At 32.0% G+C, this 26,125-nt stretch overlaps 1 protein-coding gene across 4 annotated transcripts; it reads right to left on the reverse strand.

The window, feature by feature from the left end:
- Positions 1-695: 695 nt before the first annotated feature.
- LOC143912235 (chymotrypsin-1-like) lies at positions 696-3,626 on the reverse strand. Of its 4 annotated transcripts, none has more exons than XM_077431507.1 (6): positions 3,273-3,626; positions 2,936-3,028; positions 2,679-2,841; positions 2,292-2,532; positions 2,078-2,224; positions 696-2,010 (listed from the first exon to the last, which is right to left on the reverse strand). In XM_077431507.1, the coding sequence occupies exons 1-6, from the start codon at positions 3,331-3,333 to the stop codon at positions 1,858-1,860; spliced, it is 858 nt and encodes a 285-aa protein (XP_077287633.1). In that variant the 5' UTR covers positions 3,334-3,626; the 3' UTR covers positions 696-1,857. The 4 variants fall into 4 exon arrangements, with proteins under 4 accessions (XP_077287633.1, XP_077287632.1, XP_077287630.1 ...); XM_077431506.1 differs by having other exon boundaries at positions 697-2,010; positions 3,267-3,596; XM_077431504.1 differs by having other exon boundaries at positions 703-2,010; positions 2,927-3,028; positions 3,267-3,340.
- Between the last annotated feature and the right edge of the window lie 22,499 nt (positions 3,627-26,125).

The raw sequence follows: 26,125 nt of genomic DNA on the forward strand, positions 1-26,125 counted from the left end.
AAATAAATTAATATAGTGGTGATATTCGAATTCCAACTATTGAAGTGTTTTGGCCAAATCCTAACCTAGCGAGAGTGGTGTGGACTGTAGAGTGATGTTCTGAAGCGTCCACACTCTTCATTGGAAGACCAATATATGTAGGTTGCGATCTTCAGGAATGAGAGTATCAACAAGAATATATTTAGGATCAAGACTATTTGCTGCCGGGCAAGCCTACGTGACATTATCAGAGTGAAACTACTAAATATACTACACATTAAAGAATTAGACTGCTCTAACTTAAGTGACAAAAAAATTGTAGAACTAAAATTCTACAAAAAATTGTAGAAAAAAGCTTCTTATAAGTGTTGAAAAATAAGATGACAATATAAAAACGAAAACGTAAAGTATTAGAAGATTTTTTTATATGACTAATTGTATCAACAATACCACTGGCTGAAGAAAAATATCTTCGATCAATGTGTTTTTTCCATTCACCATTGAACACCAAGATGATGTAAAGTCTAATGCACCCAAAGAAGTGTGGAGCGCTGTATGCTCGGCATAACGAGGAGAGATAGGAAACGGAATACGTGGGTGAGAAGTAGTGATTCTGATTTCTCGATGATTTTCATTTCTCGAGATATAAGAATTCTCAATTTAACTTCTTAAATTTCTCGAGAATTCTCAAGAAATTTTGATAAATGAAAAAATATATATAACACAGTAAAGTATCGTTTATTCGGCATTATTGGAATGTATTATAATATAGTATTGTAATGTTTTACATTTTGTATTGCATTTTGCCGATTCCCACGCCTTATTTCTTCTTATTGAAGAGGTTTCTATAATCACCAAACCAAACATGACACCCTCAGCCGGGTAGAACAATGGAAATAGATAGTAATTTAATTTAATTAAAATACAAAAATGTCAGGTAAAATTACATAATGATTATTTTGGGTAGTCAAAAGATATTGTTTGCGTATTTCTAAAGATTGACGCGTTTGCAATGTCCAGGTCAAAATGAGATAAAAATCAATTCAGAAAGTAGTCAAAATATGATAAGAAAAGAACATGTAAGATAAGGCACGTTCGAAAGTTAGAAATTTGTAAACAATTTTTCATCATTCCCAGACCTCTTATTTAAAACATTCTAAGAAGTATACACATTAGGTATAAACCCGCTCTTGCAAATGCAGCTTTATAAAGGGCAGTGGTTGTAACCTTTTTGAAAATATTCGACCAAAAAATATTTTTGTATAATTAAAAATGTTTTATAGAATTTTTCGAGAAATTAGAATTCTCAATTTGGCATTTTTTTCCAAAAATATTTCTCGAGAAGGAACACTAGTGAGAAGTGATACAGTGGAAAGTGTGAAGATATTGAAATGGCAATGGGCGGGTCACGTAGCTAGAATAATGGGCAAAAGGGTGGACAAAAGAAATGCTAGAATGGTATCCAATAGAATCTTTAAAATGAAATAAAGAACATGTAGGGTGAGGTGGATAAATTTTGCGCAAAATAGGGAAGAATGAAAGCTTGTTGAAGAGGCCTTCATTCAGCAGTAGATGATGAGGATGATATGTAAATAGATACATATCTACATACGTAGAACATAGCCAGATATACTTAGATACATATATGTATGTATATGGACTTGTGTCGCACAAATTGAAGTTTATTTTTATTTTAAATTCATTAAACTAATTTTTGTAAAATTTACATACATACATATGTACATTTATATTTTTACAACCTTTTTCAATATCAACTTAATTTTAATATCGACTAAGCTGAAATCGGTCCTTTGTATCTTAAAAATTATGTGTTCAATAATTTGTTTCTCATTCTTTGTTGAATCTTAAATTTTGAAATTAATTTAAATTTGTATTCATCGTCTCATTAATCCAATCAATATAAAAATAAACTCTAGAATGAACATCCGGTATGTTTAAAGCACAAGCTGCACCAAATGAAAGTATTCCTTGAATTTCACCGTTGGCGACCAGTGGTCCTCCAGAATCACCCTTAAATTTAAGTTCCAGTTATTTTTTTATTAAATTATTATGTCAAAATTTTAATATATGTACATACTTTGCATAATCCTTTTCCACTTGTTGCAAGAGTGCATAGATTACTTGGGTTTATTTTAAACGGCAACCATTTGTTAGAACAATCATCGTTGGTTATAGATCTCACATACAGTACTTGAAGAAAGTCCGATAGTTGTCCGTTGGGGTACTAAGTAAAAAATATGTTCAGTAATGTACATAACAACAAAATTATAAATTGACTGAAGTGTACTCACTTTTGAATATCCCCATCCGGATATTATAAAAAGTGAATCGTCGTCGATGTTTTTTGATGGAAGAGATATCGGTTGGATGTATTTATTAAATTCCACAGGCTTAGTCAATTTCAATAGTCCAATATCGTTCGATCCAAGAGACTGGTTGTATTGTGGGTGTGTGATATATTTCGAAACACCAACAATTATCCCACCCGAGTTTAAACTGTTTGTTCCCATGATAACGCGAACAACACTCGGTCTGAAATGGAATTTATAGGTTAATTTTCATGTGAATTGAATTACTCGGTGAAACTATCATCAATATGTCTAACAGAACTTGAAAATCATGTAAATATACCTCATTTTATAGTGCCTCATTTCATCTTTCAATAATTGTTCACTCACCCAAGACAATGAGCTGCAGTGAGAACCCACAACTTGTCTATCAGACAACCTCCACAAACATGAATCATATTAGTTAATCTCAACGATACTTGAAAAGGAACTTCCCCCATACTGGCATCTCTTCCACCTGCGATGCGAATTTGATACGGAAAATCATTTTGACCTAAAAAAAGTAATTGAATTAATGTATTGAAGACTTATTAAATGTATACAGTTTTAAACTATTCAAAGTTAATTTAAAAAAAAACCTATCTCACCGGACACGTTATGAGTTGCAGTAGAGACCGAAATATTCGATTCGAATGGTGGTTGTATCTTTGAAACGTTGCTTAGACTCGCTTGAAATATGTCTGGTGAAGAAATATTTTTAGAAACATAAAAAAACTCTTAAAAATTATACTTATATACGTACATATATCATACTTATATAAAATTATATAGTTATTCTATATACATATTTGAAAAACTTCAATATTTGCAGTTGAATTTTGTACACTAACAAAAAAAATAATTATTGCATATGTATTTAACATTTTATACATACATATATGTATGTATATTATTATAATATGAACAAAATAAACAAACTTTCACATTCATCACAAAGCAAGAAGAAAACGAGCAGGGCAAAGTAATATGTTCGCAGAGGCATCATATTGAAAACTGACAAATATATTGAGAATATATTTTTTAAATACAATTTCGGATAACACCACTTGAAATTGAAATAAATCTGTTTTAAATTAAATCATAGTGAGTATATGTATTTGTGTGTACTATCAATTATCTATTGCTTTATTTCAATTTAAATCAAAATTTAATTTGCAATGAAGATTCACATATGATTTTTAATTTAATGATTTGATTAAAAAATTATCCCAAATATAGTGCTTATATTTTAACATTAACTTGTGTACCACTTTTAACTTCAAAATGGTCACTGTCACTGTTTTACATCTGAGTCAACAACGTGCAAAACAGACAGAATAAATACTAAACAAATTTACAATCACCTACTGTTATATCCAAACTTATTGCAGTAAAGGAAATATTGGGAATTTGATATAATTAAATTGAAGCATGTATAATTTAAATATTTTACATACATACATACATATGTACATATGTATAGGTCTGTAATATCAGGAAGGCCTAACAGATAAAATTAATACGCTTTCCTGGCCGATTTAAAACATCGATAAACAATTATACATATGTATACAGTATCATAAAGAAATCTATTCACAAATTCGATGATACTAATATTTGGAGAAATACCATTTTACAGGGTGGGTAGCATATTTAAATTATAATCAACACATTCGAGATGCTATGAACTTGAATTTGCATCACCCGCTAACAACTGAGTTATGTATGTTGCGGGTTATGTAAAGATTAATAGAAGAAATTGTGACGATTCCCTAGATTGATGAACAGTTTCGAATAACGTTTTATGATGTATATTTTTGTTTTAGATTAACATACTTATAAAGTAATACACAATATTCGAATCTTTATTCAATTTTATAATTTTCCACGTGATTCATTGTGACTATTCCGAGTCATTTTCCAGACGGTGGTAACGGTCGATTGTCAATGGGAATTTTTAGATGGTGAAGGGAGAGTAAGGGTGGCCATAGGAAGTATGTTAGCCAAGTTAATACTTGAAGGTTTTCCGGTTTACTTTCCCCTGAACACCCATATCAAGTTCACCAACCAAGGAGGTGACAAGGTTTTCCTTTCAAGGATACCTTTCGCCGGTGTAAAGTCCACCGGCCAATCAATACGTTTTCTTCGAGTCACCATAATGGTTTCAATCTCGCTCGCTTAACCGGAAAGATGAAAGCCGCCCGCAGATTCGTCGGAAAATCATGCTCCTTTCAATATGAAATATACACCGTGCATTGAGAAAAAAATCTCTCATACCAAATGTCAAAAAGGTCGAAGTGTATCGACAATGGACGTCTCTTCCGAGACTCCTAAATATCGGTTGATATGTAATTAGATTGGGATTTGTCACATATACACATATAATTGAAATGAAATCCACAAATAGAAGAAATATCTGAAATACTATCAGTCTTCATATTCCTTTTTTACTATGACATTTAAGCTAGTCATTCTAAAAAAATGTTGCAATCGTCGTTTCTTAAGCGCTCGTGTAAAAGATGCAATTTTTACTGAATGCATTTGGGTCAAAGAGGTTTAAGCATACACGTGCAATATTTTGCAGTCAGCAGACAGTAACGTTGACGAGCCATAAGTTTCAACTGTCAAAGGGATACGTCTCCACAGAACTATATCGCATACATACATATATACATAGTTAATAATTTATTTTTATGCTTTTTGATCCATTACATATATCGTCTGGTATTTTATATTGTTTTTAGTAATCGTTGACTTCTTTAAGAAAAGAAGAAAGTATATTTTCCATACTTTATTTGCTTATATATTTTATGAATCTAATTCAGTTACGTAGAATTACAATTTATAGGTATATACATGTATGTAAATATGTACCCATATCGAAAGAATAGTGCTCGTTGCCTTCAGGGCTATATTGTATGTACATATAATACGTACGTACATATGTATGTATGTACGTCTTCATCTTCACAAGTTGTCAAGTTGCAGCGTTTCTTGCAATGCAAAGAGACACAAGAGCCTCATTATTACTCTATTGTCATGGGTATGAAGTCTTCATCAGCGTTCTCTTTCTTATTCGAACACGTATGCATGCAATTGCTTCGCCACAAATTGTATGCATGTAGTAGTCGAACGAAAATTTAAGACGATACCGTTGCTTAATAGGCATAACTGTCGACAGTTTCCCTATATAACAATTTCCAAGACTTCAAGAATGTATTCGCTTGCATTTCATCGGAAAGCTAATCAATTAGTCGCCATTTCAGCTATTAATGTATATTTTTTCGAATGGACGTTTCTGAAGTATACAACACCATTTTAATATCAAGTCTTGTTTTGATAACCCATACTAGGGATTACCAACTGTTTTATGCATATTCACCGTAATTACAATGAAAAAATAAAGCTATAAACTAACTTGGTGTTCCAGTATCGGCGTCAACGTCATATTTGGATTCAAATTCAGTGCATGACTTCAGACAATCCGTAGTCAAACACAAGACAGCGAGCAACTCCTGCAATTGCTACCAAACACTAAACTTATCCTACCGTTACGAAACGCGGGTTGTATCTAACTTTTAACAGTTTCGATAAACAGAAACTGCTCGTCGACATAGACACGTAACGGTGTTCTGTTCTTCTATGAAAAAGCATTGTGACTTCTATATGGTTATTTATTTTCAAATCTAAATTAGTATATTTCTACATATGCAATAATACGCATTAGCTTGAGTCGCATCCTCATCTCCCCGGTAGACTAGCAAATTTTAACTAGTTGATGGACTTAATTGTTTAAATTAGCACTCGAAATTAACTGTGAAATTTTTAGCGTCGAATGCAGTTCCCTCCGTGGATGCATTTAGCGTTGCAGGCGAGACAGGTGCCTGCATAATTGGCATTAATGACATTAAGTTAATTATAAACAGGCCGGAGCTTTTGCGAGTTCGTTTTTACGAGTAGACGTTCAAAGCACGCCGAGTCTTGCTTGCAAATATTTCAAACCGAACCGTTGCGAAATGCAACATCCAAAGGTATTTTAACAGCGTTCTATTGAACATGTAAACATAAGCGGGTATTTACTCACTTTTAAGCGTTGCATATCCGCTAATTTGCGATGAGCAACCGGCCCGGTACACAGCAGCATAATTTATTCTGGCTGGTCTGCTCCACAAACGACGGATTATTTGATTAACGCAATTGAATATTCAGAGCCGCCACGATTTGTTCCGTCCGTCCGTTCCGGTGTGGTCTTTTCATAAATAATTTGCGAAACATCGTCGAACTTTTACTTGGATATTCCATTAAGAATTTGAAACCTCATTATTTCTTCAGGTGCGCTAGCTGGCGTGACCCGACAAGAGTGACTGCAACGTGCTAAAAAATACGATGAAATCTGTATGAAAAATTTTCTTGCTATATTCTATGACAAATATATATATATATATATATATATATATATATATATATATATATATATATATATATATATATATATATATATATATATATATATATATATATATATATATATATATGTACATAGCTCAATGAAATAATAATAATGAATTAATTAATACAATAAAAGCATTTTGTGAAATACATATTTTTTATTTTATTCAATCAATCAATCATGCACACTAATCTTACAGATCGCTCCAATGCGAAGAGTGTACTATAAATATACATAATTATTATATATTTTACATTAAACATTGTAAGCAGTATACAAGGTAAATATGATCAACATCCACAGAGACATCTATGGAGAAATTTGCAGCATTTATAGAAATCGAGATGCTGAATAATTGGAATTTTGCGAGAGAGGTAGGACAGGGATGCCAATTTGTAGGAGCCGTTTCAATGAAAATTAGGTAAATTGCCAGTCACATATCCAATTTGTTTGTATTATGCATCACTAGGTGGTTTCTATTATTTTTAATCAAAATAGAAAAGTAAATAAAATACAAACCAGACCTATGCAATTTCAATATCTACAAAAATTGCTACGGCAAAATTGAAAAGTGAAATTCTAGTAAAATCTTCGGTGGATTCGTGTATTTATGTACATTATTGTATCTATGTACAATATTAAAATCTTCTCGGTGGATTCGTGTATGTATGTACATTTGTGTATTAAATTATAATTATTGAAGTCGATATAATCTAAAGTAAGAATGTTGTTATTTTATATGTCATACGTTTGAGTTTATGAAAAAATGGTACACTCCAGTTGGCAAGGAAAAACTATTGCAGAAAATTTTTCGGTGATGAAGTAAGAACACTTCACAGCGCGATCGATTGAAAAATTGTGTGCCATTGTAAATTACATATTTTATGTAAAATAGTGCTTGTTTTGAATTACGGATTTAATTTTGAAATTTTAATTTACTGTTACATTAAGAAGCATTGTGTGATTTGTTTTATTTATGTAGATCGATTAAAATGGCAAGCGCTCCTGCATAATTCAATCGTAAATTTAAAAACAGTCTGCTGAATGGTTTAAAAATAATCCATGCTGGAAATGCATCGAACGATTTTTATTCCCAGCAAGGAGATGGGGTGGGAACAGTTCAAAAAAAGTTTTTTCAATAACTCCCCTTTTAAAAGCTCGTTGCATTGTTTTATTCTGCTTGCTGCTTTTGAATGGACGTTTTTTTCGTATTTCAAGTTTGAAAGCTTAGCGGCTAACACAAAAGTTGGAAGAAAAATTTGAATCGAAAGTGCCCGCGAAAGAGAACGAAGAAAAAAAAAGAAAACTTCTTCAAAATTACCGGAGAAGTAGTAATTGAATACACTTCTAGACAATGTTTTTTCGGGGTTGCATCGAGGGGAGGCTTTTTTTTTTCACTTCTCCCAGTTTATTTTGACAGGAAAAAGTTGTGATTCAATTTTAAGGTTTCCGAGCGAAAGCACAGATGCTTAATAAATCTCTGAAATTGAAAGAAAGCGTCGATTAATTGGTGGACATCGGTTCTGAAGATTTTCTTACAGGAATTTTCTTTTAAATTGGATTCGGTATAAAGTTAATTTCCAAATTTATCTTCTATGTTTTTTTGAGTTTCTACTGCAAAACAAAGTGTGGAAAACATGTCGTTGTCATAAATTGCACAAACAGTAAACCTACACCGTTTTCTTCTTAAATATTCTATCAGATCCAGGACACTGCTACACAGCACATATACCTGTTCTACTTGCATTAAATTTATGTTGCACCTTTCTTCTTCTAGCTTCGCCTTTTGTAGTATTTTTCGTCTAAATTATTTCACCAAAGCAAATCGGCGCGTACAATATTTTAAAATAATCTGACAAACACAAAGAATTACATTTAGAGCGCTTATGTACATATATAACTCTCTAATCAAACGTCAAAAGAATCCTTAAAGAGCTAATTAACATGTAAATTAGTATGTTTTCGTAGTAGATCTCGACTCACTTTCCTTTGAAAATCGACATTGTACCTATTCATGAATACTCCATTTAAGCTTGATACACGAAATCTTGATTACAAAGCGCGTATGATTTTATGTATTTGAAAGTTCTTTTTCTATCCTACAAATAATATTCACTACAATATAAATAAAACACATAAAGTGTACGTTTGTGAGTAAAAATACCCGAAAATTTGGCTATGGCAAGGGAGGATATCCGGTCACTCACGCAGGAAATCCGGCGTTCAGCTGAAACTATAACTTGTATACAAATATAGTTTGTGTAATATAAATAAAATCCGGAAATATATTTGAGTATCAATATGTTACCAATTTTATGGAAAAATAAAACGAATTAAATGAACAAGAATATAACAATATTACAAATTCGTGCAATATATGTACATGTGTATGTATGTACCTATACATATGTAGATAGTGTATTTTAACCACATATTTCATATCATTGTTCCCTTTTAAATATATATCACCTAGGTTGAAGGATGCATATGAAAATTGCAGGTGACTTGCGCATGTGCTTATCTCACGTTTGCACCCCGTCGACGGGAACCACCAACCGGAAGTCTCCCTTAAACTTACCCTTACACCCTCAAAGTGAGGCACACGAACCTACCACAAAGTTTGCGCAACTAGACGAAGCACCAAACCACAAACTACAACTCCGATTCTTTTTGGGCAATGCAGAACAAATATTCATGGCGTAGGTATATTCACCAATTTCAATTTCATGTACAGCCGAACACCATATGTATATATAATATTGCTATTCTGTCTGTCTGTCTCTATGTATGCGATAACGCTCGCCGTACTATAATAGCCGTTTCGATTCACCATACATATGTACGTCACAGGTAAACCACTGCCAAAATAAAACAGATACCAATGTTCGATACCAATGTTTCCTCTAGGCAAACAGACGGCGCTAAATCTCTTTTATTGAAAATTTATTTAATTAATTAATTCTTCTATCGGTGTTTTATATTGCTAATATGTAGGTAGGTAGTTTTTACTATTTTTTTTATATTAAACAATTAAATATAAATATTAAATTAAATATATTTAAAAGGTATTTGAACCTTTGACCGCGTGCGGATCGAACACTTGACCGACGACACATTTCTTTTAATTTTTTTTATTTAATAACTTAATGTGCCAACACCCAAGCGATGATATTTCATCGGGTACAACACTAGTTTACATATATTTGTATATAAGAAGATTTTACAATGCTCTTCTATATTTCAATTCACTCATTGGTCTGACAACATATCTATTATATTATATCCTACATTCTTCCAATAGTTTTGAAACTTTGCCATTTTGTGCGGTGTGGTCAACGATATATATTTAAATCAATTCAGCCAATACGATGGTGAAAAATAATCGTAATAGACACGTTTAAAAATGTTAAAATTTTGACCATCTTGGCGTTTAGTGGTCAGTAGCCTTATATATTTCCTTTCCACCACCCTCTCCTTTTGTCAGATTTTTTTTTTTACTTGAATAATGTTACAGTTGTTCACGTTGAGTAGCACTGGAGTTTCATCTCACCGTACTATTATGGTTCTGTCATTGAGAGAGTTTAAAAATTAATGGAATATTTATTTATATCGAATTCAGAGCTCTCTTCGGCGTGGAAATATTCTTAGTAGACTTAGTAGGTAAGCTTTTAATCCGATTTAATGGTTTTCACAAACCAATTGTATAATATTTGTAGTGCACTATATCTCATCGATTTAAATAGATCACTCTATCATAGACAAAGAGTTGGGTCACATATTAAGTATGCATGCTACTGGATAATCCTTTAAGATATCAATGGATTCGAAGAGATTTTCTTTAAAATTGGTAATACACTCGTGGACTGTCGACTACATATATAGAGTTGAACTTATCAAATCGTCGCTCTATGCTTTATATATTTACAGGGATACGTCATAGTAATAGACTTTCTGAATTTTATTGAATAGGATATTCTACAAAATGGGAATATATCGATATCGCATTTCAACATTGAGTGTACTGTGTCTCGAAGCACCATTTACATACATTTCTTTGTATGCAACACTCCAATGGAACCACTCTGCAAGCGGAAAAGTACATACAGGGCGGTTCGATCTGTCTCATACACAGCATCGTCGTCGGCGTCGCGGTCGTCGTGTTTTGTCTCGTACTAATGCTTTTAAGATGTACTGCGAACGTGTCGCAGTTTCGCCGACAGACAAACCATTTAATAAATACCGAAAAACACCTTAGCAAAGTATATGTACAGCGACGTCGTCGTCCAGAGCTTCTCAATGTTCCTTCATGAATACTGTATGAGTAGTCTGTTTTTACACGGGGGGGTTACCACACTTCGAATATGTCGTTGCACTAATCATCAGCCCTGGTATAATCATTCAGGAATCGTGACATGGACATGTCGCTCTCGAAAGCTCGTGCCGTCAATCAATCGCAATTTCAATAATAAACGAAGCATCCCAAAAACCCAATTCCTAGTCGTCGTTGACATAATTATATCATTTGAATTTAGCAATGACAATATTTCCATTATTATAATTTTATGGTGTAAATTAATTTAATTCATTTAAAAAAAATTTTATCCAAACATAATTTTAAAAAGTAATTCAATCAATACGTAATATTTTGATTTTATTTCCGTATAACTGATACAAAGTTCTTGTTAAAAGTTATTTCAAGAAAAAAAGTACAATTTTAATATAAAAGTGAATTTTAATATGGGTGTATACATTATCGTTGGGTTAATTTATTCTCGTATAAAATTATAATTAAAAAGAAAAGAAATATATACATATATATATATATATATATATATATATATATATATATATATATATATATATATATATATATATATATATATATATATATATCTCAAGTGCGGCTACGGTGGCCGCATGCGGCCACTAGTGGATTTTACTGCGGCCACCAGCGACTTAATAGTAAATAATACTAATATTTAAAAAAAAAAAAAAATTTTAAAAACTACAAAAATAGTAACTTAACAATAATATTATAGAAACCATGCTCATCATTGACAAACCAAAATTATAGCGAAAAGCCTCGTGACAGAAGTTGAAAATGACAATTTTATCTTCTGTTAGTGATTTCATAGATAAGATGACAGAAACAACTTCAAAATTAAAATTAAAACTAAAAATAATAGTGTCTTAAATCTCTGAATCTGGAACTTGATAAAAGGTTCGAAGAATTGAATATTTTTAAAACTGTTTCTTTTGTATCTTCCCCTTTTATTATGGTGACAAATGAAAATTTCATAGTACTACAAAATAGATTAAAATCACTTTCAGTATTGAGATTAATTAACTGGGCTAACGTAAAATATGCATTATTATAAATTAGTCATGATCAAGTACTTAATAACCATTTTAATAATATTTCGGTTCAAAAATTTTGGTCGGAAATATACGTCGACAATGAAACAAACCAATATAAAGATTTGGCAACAATTGCTTTATTAATATTGTCTATTTTTCCCACTACCTCATATTGCGAAAGATCACTCAGTGTAATGCACTTTATTAAAAACAAATTTAGAAACCAGCTGCAATGCAGCTTGCATTGGAAAAAAGGAGTATTGAGCAATTTCCATTTGCATTATTATTAAATAAATAGATAAGAAATGTTAAAATTTCTTTTATTTTATGAATAAATTGATCCACTTTTTATGTAACTTTAATTTATTTGATTAAATTTGGTGCGGCCACCAGACATTTCCATGGGACCACTATTATCACCTGTGCGGCCACGGTAAAATTTCACCTGAGAACCACTGATTATATTATATATATATATATATATATATATATATATATATATATATATATATATATATATATATATATATATATATATATATATATATATATATATATATATATATATATATATATATATATATACACATATATGTATATATATATATATATATATATATATACATATATATATATATATATATATATATATATATATATATATATATATATATATATATATATATATATATATATATATATATATATATATATGTATATATATATTATAATAAAATGTATAATTACTTTATGTTACTCGATAAACGAGTCTTGAAATACACATTTGCCTCAATAGATAGAGGCTCAATATGTCTATTTTGCTCAAATAATCTCAGAAGGTTGTGAACCCTATATTGTAACAGAACTGTACATATATTTGAAAATAACCATATTGTATTTAATTTAATTCGCTATACAGTTTTGTATAGATGTATATGAAAAAATACTCAATCAAAAAGCCGTTTTTGTTAAATTCAGCAGAAATTCCATCAATTTATTCCACATTTGAATTAAAATTAAAATAAATCTAATTATTGCATATTACAGAAACGTAATTCAGTAAGTCATTTATTGAATAAACCAAAAAAAACATGATATTTGACGTTAAAATTAAACAATCACCACAATAACCACACTCCATCGGACGATCTAAATTCTGAATAACGGCAAGACTCCATAGAACCACTTCTAGTTCGGTTTCTGGATTTCCGGTACGTAAATTTATGTGCATTGCTCTCGAGATACCGACACAGCTCATCATGTGCATCACCAAAGCGAAGTTGGTTAAACAGAGTCGAGAAGGGATTGTATTCGATTAAATCGGTTAGGAATAATATAACGAATTCATTGAAGATTGTAAGTAAATTTGTCAGATGCACCAGTTGGAATAATTATTTTAATAAATCAATTCGAAGTGGTTCCAATCTCAATTCGTGATTATAATAATGTACCGTTATTACTAAAAGTTCTGAAACACAGGTAAGGCCATCGGTGACTAAAAGCTCGTAATACTACCATCCTATCAAATGATTTTAATAAGTCACAAATTAGGATAACAATATTACAAAAACAAAACACTTGTGAAAACTGGAATTCATCGATTCGCTGTTCTTATATTAAACATAAAGTGCAATGCAATACGTAGTGTAGGGGAGAGGGCCTAGAAAAGGGCCGGTTCAAAAAAGGGCCAAACTTGATTGCCAGTCAATGGTAATGAATTTCACAGAAATTGATAAATCTGATTTATGAATTATTTTTATAAAAAATAGCCCTTTCATGGGCCCTCTCCTCTACATATTCTCCGTGAACGCTACTTTCTATTCAACCACCCAAATACTAGTCCACCACAGAAACGGGCACAATAGCTCTGATTCATATTTAATTAATGTTGAAATTTTTAACTAATTTCGCGAGCGAAATTGTGTTAATTTCCGCATGTTTGCTTCAATGTTTTCGGGCTGCGGTTCATCCCCACATAGTCCCGAGGCTAAGTTGGCAAAGTTCATCTTTTCCTCTTGCGTTTCCCTTGTTGCCGCCTACACTCCTTCCCCACCCCCTTCATAAACTCGTTCCCTTCCCCGTTTACGGGTATTTTATTTTCTTTTCGCATTGTTTACCCGCTGTCTATGAAAGTTTGCCGTGAGACAAAGCCGAGAACGGGTCACCGGCCCATTGTTTATTCAGAACAACATGCCTTAGCCTAGTTTCGCATTTCAACGCACCGTGATACCTCAGACACTGATACTTTCCACACAACAGCCGTATATGTATACTAGGTATCTTCTAGTATTATATACATACATACATACACATTGCATATTTGAAATTTAAGTTCAACGGTCGGGTGAGACTTTGACTTGGTGCACTTTGCTGCACAATTTTTGACTCTTGGTCCTTTTTATTGTGTGCTACGCTTTTATTTTTTCATTTTTTGAGAATCGAGCAAAACGCGGAACTTGCCCGACTGCTGGCCGTTTCTACTATTTGTGCTCAAAGTCGCCGATTTCGAAAAAACTAAAAAGTTAACTATCGAACGAGCACATTCTGTTTGACGATTCCGTATGGCAGCGATTGAATTCAATTTGAATCCGAGCTGTATTTTTCCGTATTTTTATATAGATTTTTTTTTGTTTTTATATTGAAAATATTCATTTTCTGTTGAAAATTTTACATATATAGCGACTAAGTTAAACCTACACTGATTAGCTAAATGTGTACACACATATATAATATAACGGTTTTCAATTTTTCGTGCATTAGATCGTTCCTACCTACAAACTTTTACAATATAGTGAATGACATATAAATTTTGGCATCTTCAGTTTAAATTGGATTAGATTGAATAGACTATTTTTTACTCACTGATCAAAGGCTGCTTTTCAATGTACCGTAAGTTACATCATTTGTATTGTCACAGTTCGTTTTGAAAAGGTCAAATAGAAGCCAGATGCCAATATCAATGTGCGATACCCACTCATGATGTCTTCGGAGATATTTCCTTCATCCCACAGGTGATGGTGGTTATATTCAATAATGAAAGGCTGCGTCTCGTGCGAGAGTAAGAGCGCTCTAAGGGGGTTCGGCAGCCGCGCAAACGGAATAATAGTGGTTTGGAGGACCGTTTTTGCGTGCGACATCAAAAACCTTTCAAATCTATTTCCTATCGGTGTCGGGTTTCCTATTCTTGAATCAATAAAGCTGGCAGAACGCTCCCGGCCCATAAAACTCTTCGGCCCTTTCGATGGGCCAACTTTGGAGAGCTGCGAATAAAAGACATCCGCCGCTTTCTTCCCTACCACTTTTAAAAACAGATTTATTTTTACAATTGAAGAATCAATAGCGTACCCTCATTAAACTCCCCAATACTAAATACATTGAAATGACAAATTAATTAAATACTGGGAAATAATAATAATAAAGATATTTCAACAGATCCTCCCTGGAGATTTTGCATACCTATGTATGTATGTATTTCGTTTGCTTCGTTCTTGTTTAACAAACGATCCCATCTCTGTTGTCCGTCCACTTATGTATGTAAATATGTAAAATGTGCATGTATGCAACGAACAAACAAAATAAGAGCGAGGATAGCTTCTACGTGTTTTTCTTTTGTTGAAAATCCTTTCATATGATATCGGAAATAGAACGGCGAGAACGCTAAGAGGATCTTCTTTTGCTGAGATTATTTTCCAAATCGTTATAATTTTGAACTGCCATTCAATCTGTATGATCATTATTTTATTAATTATCTCTTCAATTTTGCATTTAAAGTAATATTTGAATCCACTTATATTGAAAAACTTAGCTTCCAAAACGAGCGGAAACTTAAAATTTAATTTCCATTGATATTGATAAGATTGGAATGTAATTATATTAATATACTTACATATGAGCCGCTATATTTAAAAGTGGTATAAGTTCTATTTTCTTCATTCAAAATATTTAATATAATGGTTTGCGTTTGACAATATTTAAAAAGGCTGGTGGGCCTGTAATACGTTTAGAATAATACTGGACATACCGAATGAAAGAACTGATAATAATTTTATTTGTAAGCGGGGGCTTTACAGTCGGATCAAAATTTACCGACTCCGACTACAAATTTTAGTAAGATGGATTTTACTTGCCATCGTATAAAATTAGATTTTTAGTTAAAAAGCGATTTTCAAAACATTAAAAATTAAAGGAATTAAACTAATCACTAAAAATTGACATGTAAACCAAAAATATGAGATGGAGGACACATCGGTTTTGGCTAGAACACATCAAAATATGTGAAATTCAACGATTTTATTTATAATGTTATATACATAAATTGATGATTTTTATAAAGAAATTTTTGAATTTCTTTTTATTAGTGGAATTACTTCAATAAATTAAAGACTAATTGACGCATACCGTAATACTATTAATAATAATAATAATAGAAAGGAGTCGGAGTCGGTTGAATGTTTACGACTACGATTCTGACACCGTCTCCGCTTGAAAAGCTCCGACTCCACAGCCGTGTAATTAAGTCAAATAGTATTAGTATTATTGAACTCAAAATTGGACTTCACTCGCCACTTTCAAATAAAAAGGCTCATATGTATATCCATCCAATAAACAAAATAATTTTTCTAAGCTAAACTATAGGTATAACATAATATAGATATGTATCATATTTAAAACATTCAGCATAATGTAAAAATATATTTGCTATTATAACATTTTCCATTAATTTTAAAGTAATCTATGTATGTTTATATACGAATCCAAACTTTAATTAAAATTTTATTAATTTGATACCAAGATTTAACTTTGCAAACTCGATTAATTTTTATAGCCATTAATCGTTAAAGATCATAATCGCTCCATTGCGACCCCCTCCTCGTTTTTCCTGGACCGTTCGACGAACAAAGGCTTTTTTTATTATGTCGGAAAAGCGAAACAAGGTGGAAAAGAGGAAACGGGAGGAAAGCTCAGGATAACCGCGCATAATTCATTTTTTCACTTCGCCTCAGCTTTAACGAAAGCTCGGTCGCACCATATTTTACAGTCTGGGGTGGGGATTACCCCGGAGGCGTTTCTTCACACCAAAAATAAAACAAAATAAACAAAAACAGTCACCTCCTTCCCTTCCGCTCACATACATACATATATTTCCCACTAGCCTCACTAACCGCAATATCATGTCTTTTAAGCGCTAACGTTGCGAAAATGATCAAGTGACATTGTGTTATGCCCTTCCGCCCTATACTTTTCGAACAAGCAGACAATCTAAGTTGCATGCTCAAAAATATACCCGATTATATTTTATTAAAATTCCATTTATTCTATTTGCCATGTGTGGTGTTTACTGTCCATAAGAATATATTTATACGCCCATACTTTACGTAAACACTTTGCGTGCTGGTGGCGAGGTTCTCTATATTCTCTATATTACACATATAATAATATAAATATGCAGAGAAAGAACAATATGTTTACGTTATGTGCCCAGGGGCGTATTCATGCCTCTATATTTCTTTTAATATATTCAGAGATATTCAAAATTTGTCCTACGAGTGACATGTGTCTTGTCTACGAAATTTGCAATCCACCTTTAAAATATATTTAAATTAAAAACATTTTTTCGATACACGGCTTACTTTTTTTAATCGATCCACTAAATATAAACTTTCTTTTGAGACACCTTGTATTGAAAAGCGTGGATTTTATCAAACAAGCATATGTACAATATTCAGCTGCCTAGTTTTAAATATTTACTTACAGAATTTACTACAAAATTTTGAATGCTTCAAAACTTGATTTTTTTTGTATTTATAACAATAACAACATATTAAATTCACAGTTAACCACAAGGAAATTACGGAGGTGTGACAAAATGGATGGAACGTTACACTTTTTTCAATAATTCGCAAGCTTTTTGCGACTGTCAATATCATATCATTAATTATGTACATATGTATCTTGAAACTTTTATCAATGCCAAATACTAAAACATTTAACACAATTTAATATAATGCACATTTCACTATCCTCCTTATATTCGTCTACAGCCAAATTATATTTACGACGAATAGGATTAAGTTTGCGTGTGTACACAATATTACTATACATATGTATGTATGTACAGTACAGTCTTACTATACACATTAACTGTGTACACAATATTACTATACATATGTACAAGTACAGTCTTTCATATCATCCCAGAATCTACGTTTTTTGTAAGGTAAATTAACTAGTAAGTTCTTAAATGAATTTTACATGAACTAACGAATGCAAACGTAAAAAAATTATTATCTGCAAACTCAATTTATTTGGGGTTAACCGTTAAACCGACATAGACTTTTGTCAATAGCTGGCGGACCGGACAGCGTGTAATTCAAACCAAATTGAACTATTATTGGAAAATTCCAGGTTCATACATGTATGTATGTACTTGTGTGAATGTACGTACTTCTGGAAAAAGTGTAAAACGCGATTTTTCAATCGGCCCGACTCGACGTGCCAATTCCGAGCCCCTCAATAAAATTGAATTTTTGTGTTGACCGTTTATTTTTGCAATCTTATTTTCGTTTTTCAGCGAACAATGGACGGCGGGCTTTAATTAATAGATTGGATATATAGATTTTTTAAATCCCCAACGAACCACCACCCTTGTTTGATATTCACAGAATATTAACAGTTTCCCGTCCAGTGGTCTGAATAAAACGATTTAAAATTGAACAATTTTACGCAATTGTTCGACTAATTTTGCATACATCGCAAAAGGATATATACATACATACATATGTATATATGTACATATAATGCATGTAGAACATTTAGTCTATTGCTTGAAATTATCCAACAGTGAATTTATTCAAATTAGCAAACATCTAAAACCATTAGAATAACATCTTGAGGCTTATTTTGGATACACAAATAAAACTTTACAAAATTCATAAAGAAAATTATAAGATTAGAACTTGAAACTAAATATTTACGTACAGAATCAGATCAAATACTTGGATTCGAAACAAAACTTTCTAAGCATATTTTATTATTATTGATCGCATTTCAACCACAGCGCTAAAATAGATTCAGTCTAAAAATAATATATTAAATTTTTATAAAAAAATTTATATTAACCTATAAATTGTTTTTAGCCGTTTAATAAAATAACATTTTCAATATGTGTGTTTTACATACATGTCTACTTATTTACTAATGAAAAATCGAATATACCTACATATTTGTATTGGTTTCCCAAGCTTTATATCGAATTGAATTGATTAAAATGAAAACTAAACAATCTAAACAAACTGTGCTAGCCTATTAGGTAAACTGCCCATCGGTAGGAGGCTGAGATACTTCCATTGATTACATTACATTTCATTCTATATTTTTCAATACTACATTATTGGACGGTCTCTTTTATTGTATAAACATTTCACTGCAACCACTTATTGTCACAAAAATCAAGTCAAAATCAAAACGAAATACTTGCATGTGTATACGACCGAAACGATATTTTAGTAATCTTGGCGTTTTGTTATACGACTTCGAGAACAAAATGGATTGATTCAGTTTCAGATAAGTAGTGAGAGGTATCTGGCAATTCTCCGGTAGTTCCACACAGAATACAGCGTATACGGTGTTTACAATGTGACATGGTAGAGGGGCTCGGTATGCCCACATGCTCGCGAAGAATGGCGTAGTTAGTCGAACTTACGCCAGGACCAAACTAGAAGCCCAAGTTGCCGTCCAACTTTTACAGCAGAACCTGCCTCAAATGGGGGCTAAACTAGAAAATCCACCCCTCCTTACCTGTAATAAGTTTATTTTCATTTTTGCACCCGCTGCAACAGCTATGCTCAATAAAGTAAACGTACTCTTCTAAACTTCGATTTTTCTTAAAAAAATTAAAGAACATACTTTTACTCACAAATTTTACTAATTTCGTCTACCTATCTTCCTTACGGCTCTCTTTTCATCCATTTACACTCTCTCGGGTACCATTCCAGTACTTCTTTTGTCCATTCTTCTAGTAACATAGTATGTCACCCACCTATAACCATTTCAATCTCTTCACTCTCTCTACTATATCTATTACCCTTGTTATACTACTCACCCAGAGAAATGTAGTTCTATCTCACGCTTCTTTAAGTACATTTTTGCGTTTTGTCCAAGTTTCACATCCATTCGCCATCATTGGTAAAACATATTGACCGAAGATCTTTTTCTTCAGACTAAGAGTTGTCTATTTACATATGTACATATGTATATATATAATATGTTTTACAATATTGACTTAATTCATTTTTTCACAATTTACAAGTGCATAAACACATGTATGTACTCTAAAATCTCTTCCACGAATTCTTTTACTTATTTTGAACATTTATCAAATCAATTTCAAATTTATCAATCAATAACAAATTTATTTATGCAATTGGTTTATACATTCATTAATATTAAAAATTTGAAGAAATCCTCAGAATATTGGCAGATTATAAATGCATTTTCGGATTTCAATTGTTGAAATGGCAACATTTAAAATTAACATCATCAAGTAAATACATATGTGTGTGCACAAACAACTACCAACTACGAGTAGATGTACATATTCTATTTTCCTTTATTTATTTTCGCCCAAATAAATACCTTAGATAATCGAGATAGTGAAAATATATACTTTTCGTAAAAACATCAAATAATAAATTTATAAATGTCTATTTTTTTTTAATTTTCAAACAAATTTAAAGACAATAATTAATTTCAATTTCGCCTCGACTTATATATCACCCAAAATATTGTTTATCAAAAAAAAAACTTTATGCTTTGAATCAATAAAAATATAAATGATTTTTTTTTAAATTGGCATTGGCATCTACTATATTGAATAAAATACAATCAAAAGACATTCTATTCAAAATTATTCATTGAAAATTAACCTAATCCACCCACAATAGTGTGAGTTAAAGTAATGAAAGTACATAAATTTATATATGTATCATGTAGTGTTACAATAATGAATTCGATCGATGAATGTCTTGCACAAGTACACATCTACATATATACATATGTATACAGAATATTTGTCAATAAATCCCAGTTGTCGCTGGGTCCCTTTAGCACTAATCCTATTAGGGTACAAAAGCTCGCTTACATGGTACAAAAGGGCTATGTGGACGCGGTTTGCATCGGGATTTTGTAGGTGTTTCGTAGACTGGACCGTTTCGCCATTTTCGCGTTTATTATCGCCTGAAGTGTGGGCGAAAATCCTTTAACACCTTCCGGACCGCGTGAGGATTTCGACCCTAGCAAGATAAACGGCTCCAAACAATGGCCGCGGACGTCACACATTCGCCGATGCTTTATTTCACGCTATTCCGTTTGTCGCTTAGCAATGAATAATGAATTGAAAAATATTTACCTCTTTATTTCATTATAATCTTTCACATTTGCATTTGAATTGGTGAAATTTTCGTAAGCGCTCGTGAAAAGTTTGAGAATCCACACATACGATTCGCCTTTCTCGTGAATTTTCCACGTTTAAATCTAATCACATTCGGCGTGTAATGCTATCGTGCGCACTTTTATACGTTGCTTCCATAGTCGACTTTACATATATAAAATCATACTTGATATAATGAAATTTAAATGCTAAAAGCGAACATAAGAGTCTACATTTCATTGCAAATGGGAATAATCGTATTCGAGAGACTTAAATAGGGTTTTATTTCGATGCTGAATGTTGTGACGTATATTTAAATTCTATTTGTTTAAAATTCTTTTCAAAAGCGTTTTGAAGTGACTGTAAGATGAAATAGAAGTCTCGATTGAATTCAATATTAAACTAGTTAAAATTTAATTTAATTTTTTTATTCACTTTTCGGGGAATTTCAATTTAAAATGAAACTTATAATAACTGAATTTCTATATTGTGCCAGCGTTTTAAGAAACTTTTAATACATCGAATTTTACTAAAGGATACAATAGAGCATATAAATATGAATGCAATAGGATTATTACAGCAGAATGAACTAAAATTGAAATTCTTAAACTAAAATCGAATTTTATTGTAATTAGTAGCTAGTCTTAATGTATATAATTATATACAGAGGCCACATCTCACAATTATAAGTCCCTCGCAATTTTGGGGGCCTCAATTTTAGTTTGTTAGAAAAAAATCATAAATTGTACGTAGAACATCGTACGTAGAACATCATCATCATTAAAAGCCATTCGCCATTCACTGCTGGATGATGGCCTCTCCAACAGGCTTCAATTCGTCTCTATTTGGAGTAACTTTCTTCCATCTCATTCCAGATATATTTCTTATTTCATCCACCCATCACCCTGATGGTCTTGCCTGTACCCTTTTACATTATCTAGGGTACCGTTTGAGCATATCTTTCATCCATCTATCGTTCGTTCTTCCAGCTACGTGAGCCACCCATTTTCATTTCAATCTCTTTACTCTCACTTCAACACCTTTGTCATACTTCTTCCCAGGTATTCCATTTTATATCCTCTCCTAGTTATGTCTATCATACAGCATTCTACTTTGAGTATACTTGACCTTATGCAGCATTCTGGTTGCCCTGAGAAGCCCTGCTTATATACATACATGTGTATGTTGGTCTATGTACATACGTGTTCAGATATATGTACATATGTGTATAACATATAATTCATTGTTGAACAAATATACTATTTGCGTGTTTGTGTGTGTGTTTGTGTGCATGTGTGGCAATAAAGAGAGGTATTGCCAGCAACTGTGGCCCGTTAAAACTTTTCCTTTAGCGCGGCGCGCAAAGGAAAATTGAAAATTGTGAAAAAATGTTTTCCCATCGTTTCGCGATTGGTTCAAGATGTCACCGTACCCTCCCGTCCTCCTCATCCTTATTTTCCCGCTGCCTCTGCGAGAGGCCTCTCTTCGTCCCCGCGTCGCATCTTCTGGTGAAATGTTTATTCTGACGTATCGGGCAGACGTCGTCAATATTTCTGCCACCGGCAGAATAAATAACATTTTATTGGCAATCGCTCGGTACTCGGATGATACTCATCGTTCGACAATCGAAAACGCTTATTTTTCCCAGCAACGCTTTTCAATTTGCCGCGGAAAATTCACCACCATTACCGCGGCACTTTCACACGCCCACGGCAGCATACAACACGGTCAGGAAAACATAATATTTTTATATACATATGTACGATGTACATATACACGTACAAATAAATTTTGGAAACGAAGAACAAAATTTATTTTGTATTTTTAGATACAGTGCCAACAGTATTTTTTTTTATTACATAAATATACATATGTAGGTATGTATATATGGATCAAGTTGGGTTTTTGACGGGAAGAAACACAGTTTGAGAGCTTAAAGAAATTTTATATACAAATAAAATTTACTATCTAAATGCATATTTTTTCTTTAAATAATTAATCAAAGTCCGTATTTATACCAAAAGAAGCTATCAATATTATAACATTTTGATATTTTTACGTTATCTGCTATTATTAAATGCTATTGTTTTTTTATGATTATGTATAAATGTATTTTTGTCTGTGTATTTACATACATATGTACATAATTATTTTTCTTTCTCTATTTTTATTTTTGTAAGACATTCCCTTCTTTGTTTATTATACGACGAGTTATTATCTAATCATTTTCCATTTCAATCCAAGACAATATTTATATATTTTCCCAATTTGAATAATCCTATGTATACATATATGTATGTAGAACGTCGATACCTATTTCATATTCAAGATTTGTTTTTTTTTTATTTATTATTCAAAGCAATATTTATACATCGCGCCATTAGGGTGGTACATACATACATATATGTACATATGCAAAAAACCCAATTTATTGATTAATCATTTTAAAAATTGCATTAAAATAAAATGAAAAGAAAAATTATAAAAATATAGAATTAATTTGATAATTTTTCAATTAGGACTTACATCTGTACATCTTAGGCCGGAGCGAGAAACACGAATTTTGGATATTCATCGATGGACCTATTGAAATAAAAACGAAATGGGAAAAAATATCACAGACGATTCACAAAAAAATTATATCAATCATATTCGTTTTACGTAGATGGATGGCGTCACATTCTCGAGCTGACACTTTACTAGCGATTATTCCGAGCGCAAAGTTTGACCGTATCATTCATACATCACGCTGGAAACTTTTGAATTTTTTTTCGCATCCTTTTCGCTCCCAAAAGTCGCGGCAAACTTTTGGAAATCACAGTGTCACGAGTGCCACTTGAAAAATCATCTATACAGTGTACGAGTATGGGGTAGACGGAGGGCCGTTAGTAGAAGCGTGCGCGCGCACGACCAGAAGTTACCAACTTTTAACATGTTTTTGAGGATAATTTATCGCACGGCCCTCGACATGACGTCCCCTGCAAACGGTGCGACCTTTCGCCTTGTTTGTTTTAATGCGTCCGACTGACGCGAATTAATGTTTTTCCCGGAAAAACTCACCGCCGCCGCACGATCCTTTGACAAATTTTCGATTGCCTACCTACAAATTTTACATATGTACACATATTTTAATATATTTACATACATATTCCGTATATTCTATATATACTAATTAAAACTAGACATATGTATGTATGTATGTCTGGGTATAACATCATCATCATCGTTTACAGCCGTTAGGCATCTACTACTGAATGAAGACCTCTCCAAAACGCTTCCATTCTTCTCTGTTTTGAGCAACTCTCATTCATTTCATTCCATATATATTTTTTATCATTTTATCCACCCATCTACCCTATGGTCTTCCTTGTAACCTTTTACATTCTTTCGGGTACCATTCGAGCACTTCGTCTTTCATCGGAGCATCGTCCGTCCTTCTAGCTACGTGACCCGCCCATTGTCATTTCAATATCTTTACATTGCATCAAATATTTCCTTATTATAAAAACGTAAAAATGTTTGTTTCATATTATTATGTGAATTAAAATTAATTTTTACGATTTAGCTATTTCATTAATTTTTCTTTTCTATAAACACAGATGATTAATATCTTAATTTTGCATCCAAAGACATACAATTTCATTATATCTAGCATACGAATTTTTTCAACAAATTAAATGCATTTTAGAATTTTGTCAAAATTAAAATTCATCATTTTATATACATTTAACATTTGCTTTTAGGTTTTTTCTTTTGCAATCTGTAGCCTATTATTGTTCTAAGAAAAATGGCGATGTATTAAAGTAAAAATCATCGATTTCAGGATTTTTTTTAATTATCAAAAATGAAAACATTTATAAATATGTACATACTCAAATATTGATGTTTGAAAATTAAACGATTCGACATAGAAAATTATTACAATCAGAAAACAATAATTTCTATAGACATATTGTACTAAAACAAAATATGGGAACATTTTCAATATATCAACTAACAGAAATGTTTATCCACCTGAAAATTATAATATAAACCTTCCCAACTATAAGCACACATTAAGGTTCATTTATACTATCCAGCACTGCACGTCAACAGCTCACCACAATACTGCACGAAAAAGACTAGTTCTATTCATGTTAAACAGCACCACCCGTTTCGGCATCCGTTTGGATATTTGTGACTCCAAGTCGATCGTTTCTTATCAGAGTTTGCCAATTTTATCTGATCATTGTTGAAACGGTTCCTCAAAATTAGCAAAAAAAAATCACCCTACCTACTGTCACAAATCTTCTGTATTTAATGTATGTACAATTTGTAAAAAGTTATGTTCATACAAGTCTAAACCCATAGATGTCTTAATGGATTAATTAATTAATTGTTAATTTCGTGTTCTTCAGTTTTCGAAATATAGTGGTTTATGTAATAAAAATGCTGCACTGTTTGTAATTAATCGTCTAGTTAGGCGCTTTGGTGTCTTCCTGTCAAGCCTTCCTGTGTATATGTCTATGTATGTAAAGTTAAAATAAAATAAAATAAAAATATATATGCATACACAATAATGGA

This window comes from Arctopsyche grandis, chromosome 5 (genome assembly GCF_051622035.1).
Source record: "Arctopsyche grandis isolate Sample6627 chromosome 5, ASM5162203v2, whole genome shotgun sequence".
NCBI classification, from domain to species: domain Eukaryota; kingdom Metazoa; phylum Arthropoda; class Insecta; order Trichoptera; family Hydropsychidae; genus Arctopsyche; species Arctopsyche grandis.

Excerpts from the sequence above, each read along its gene's own strand:
- LOC143912235 (XM_077431504.1), bottom strand. The coding sequence starts at position 3,333 with ATGATGCCTCTGCGAACATATTACTTTGCCCTGCTCGTTTTCTTCTTG. Across the intron at positions 3,029-3,266 it reads GCTTTGTGATGAATGTGAAA|ACATATTTCAAGCGAGTCTA; the intron begins GTTTGTTTATTT and ends TTTCTTCACCAG. Across the intron at positions 2,533-2,678 it reads ACTGCAGCTCATTGTCTTGG|ACCGAGTGTTGTTCGCGTTA; the intron begins GTGAGTGAACAA and ends ATTCCATTTCAG.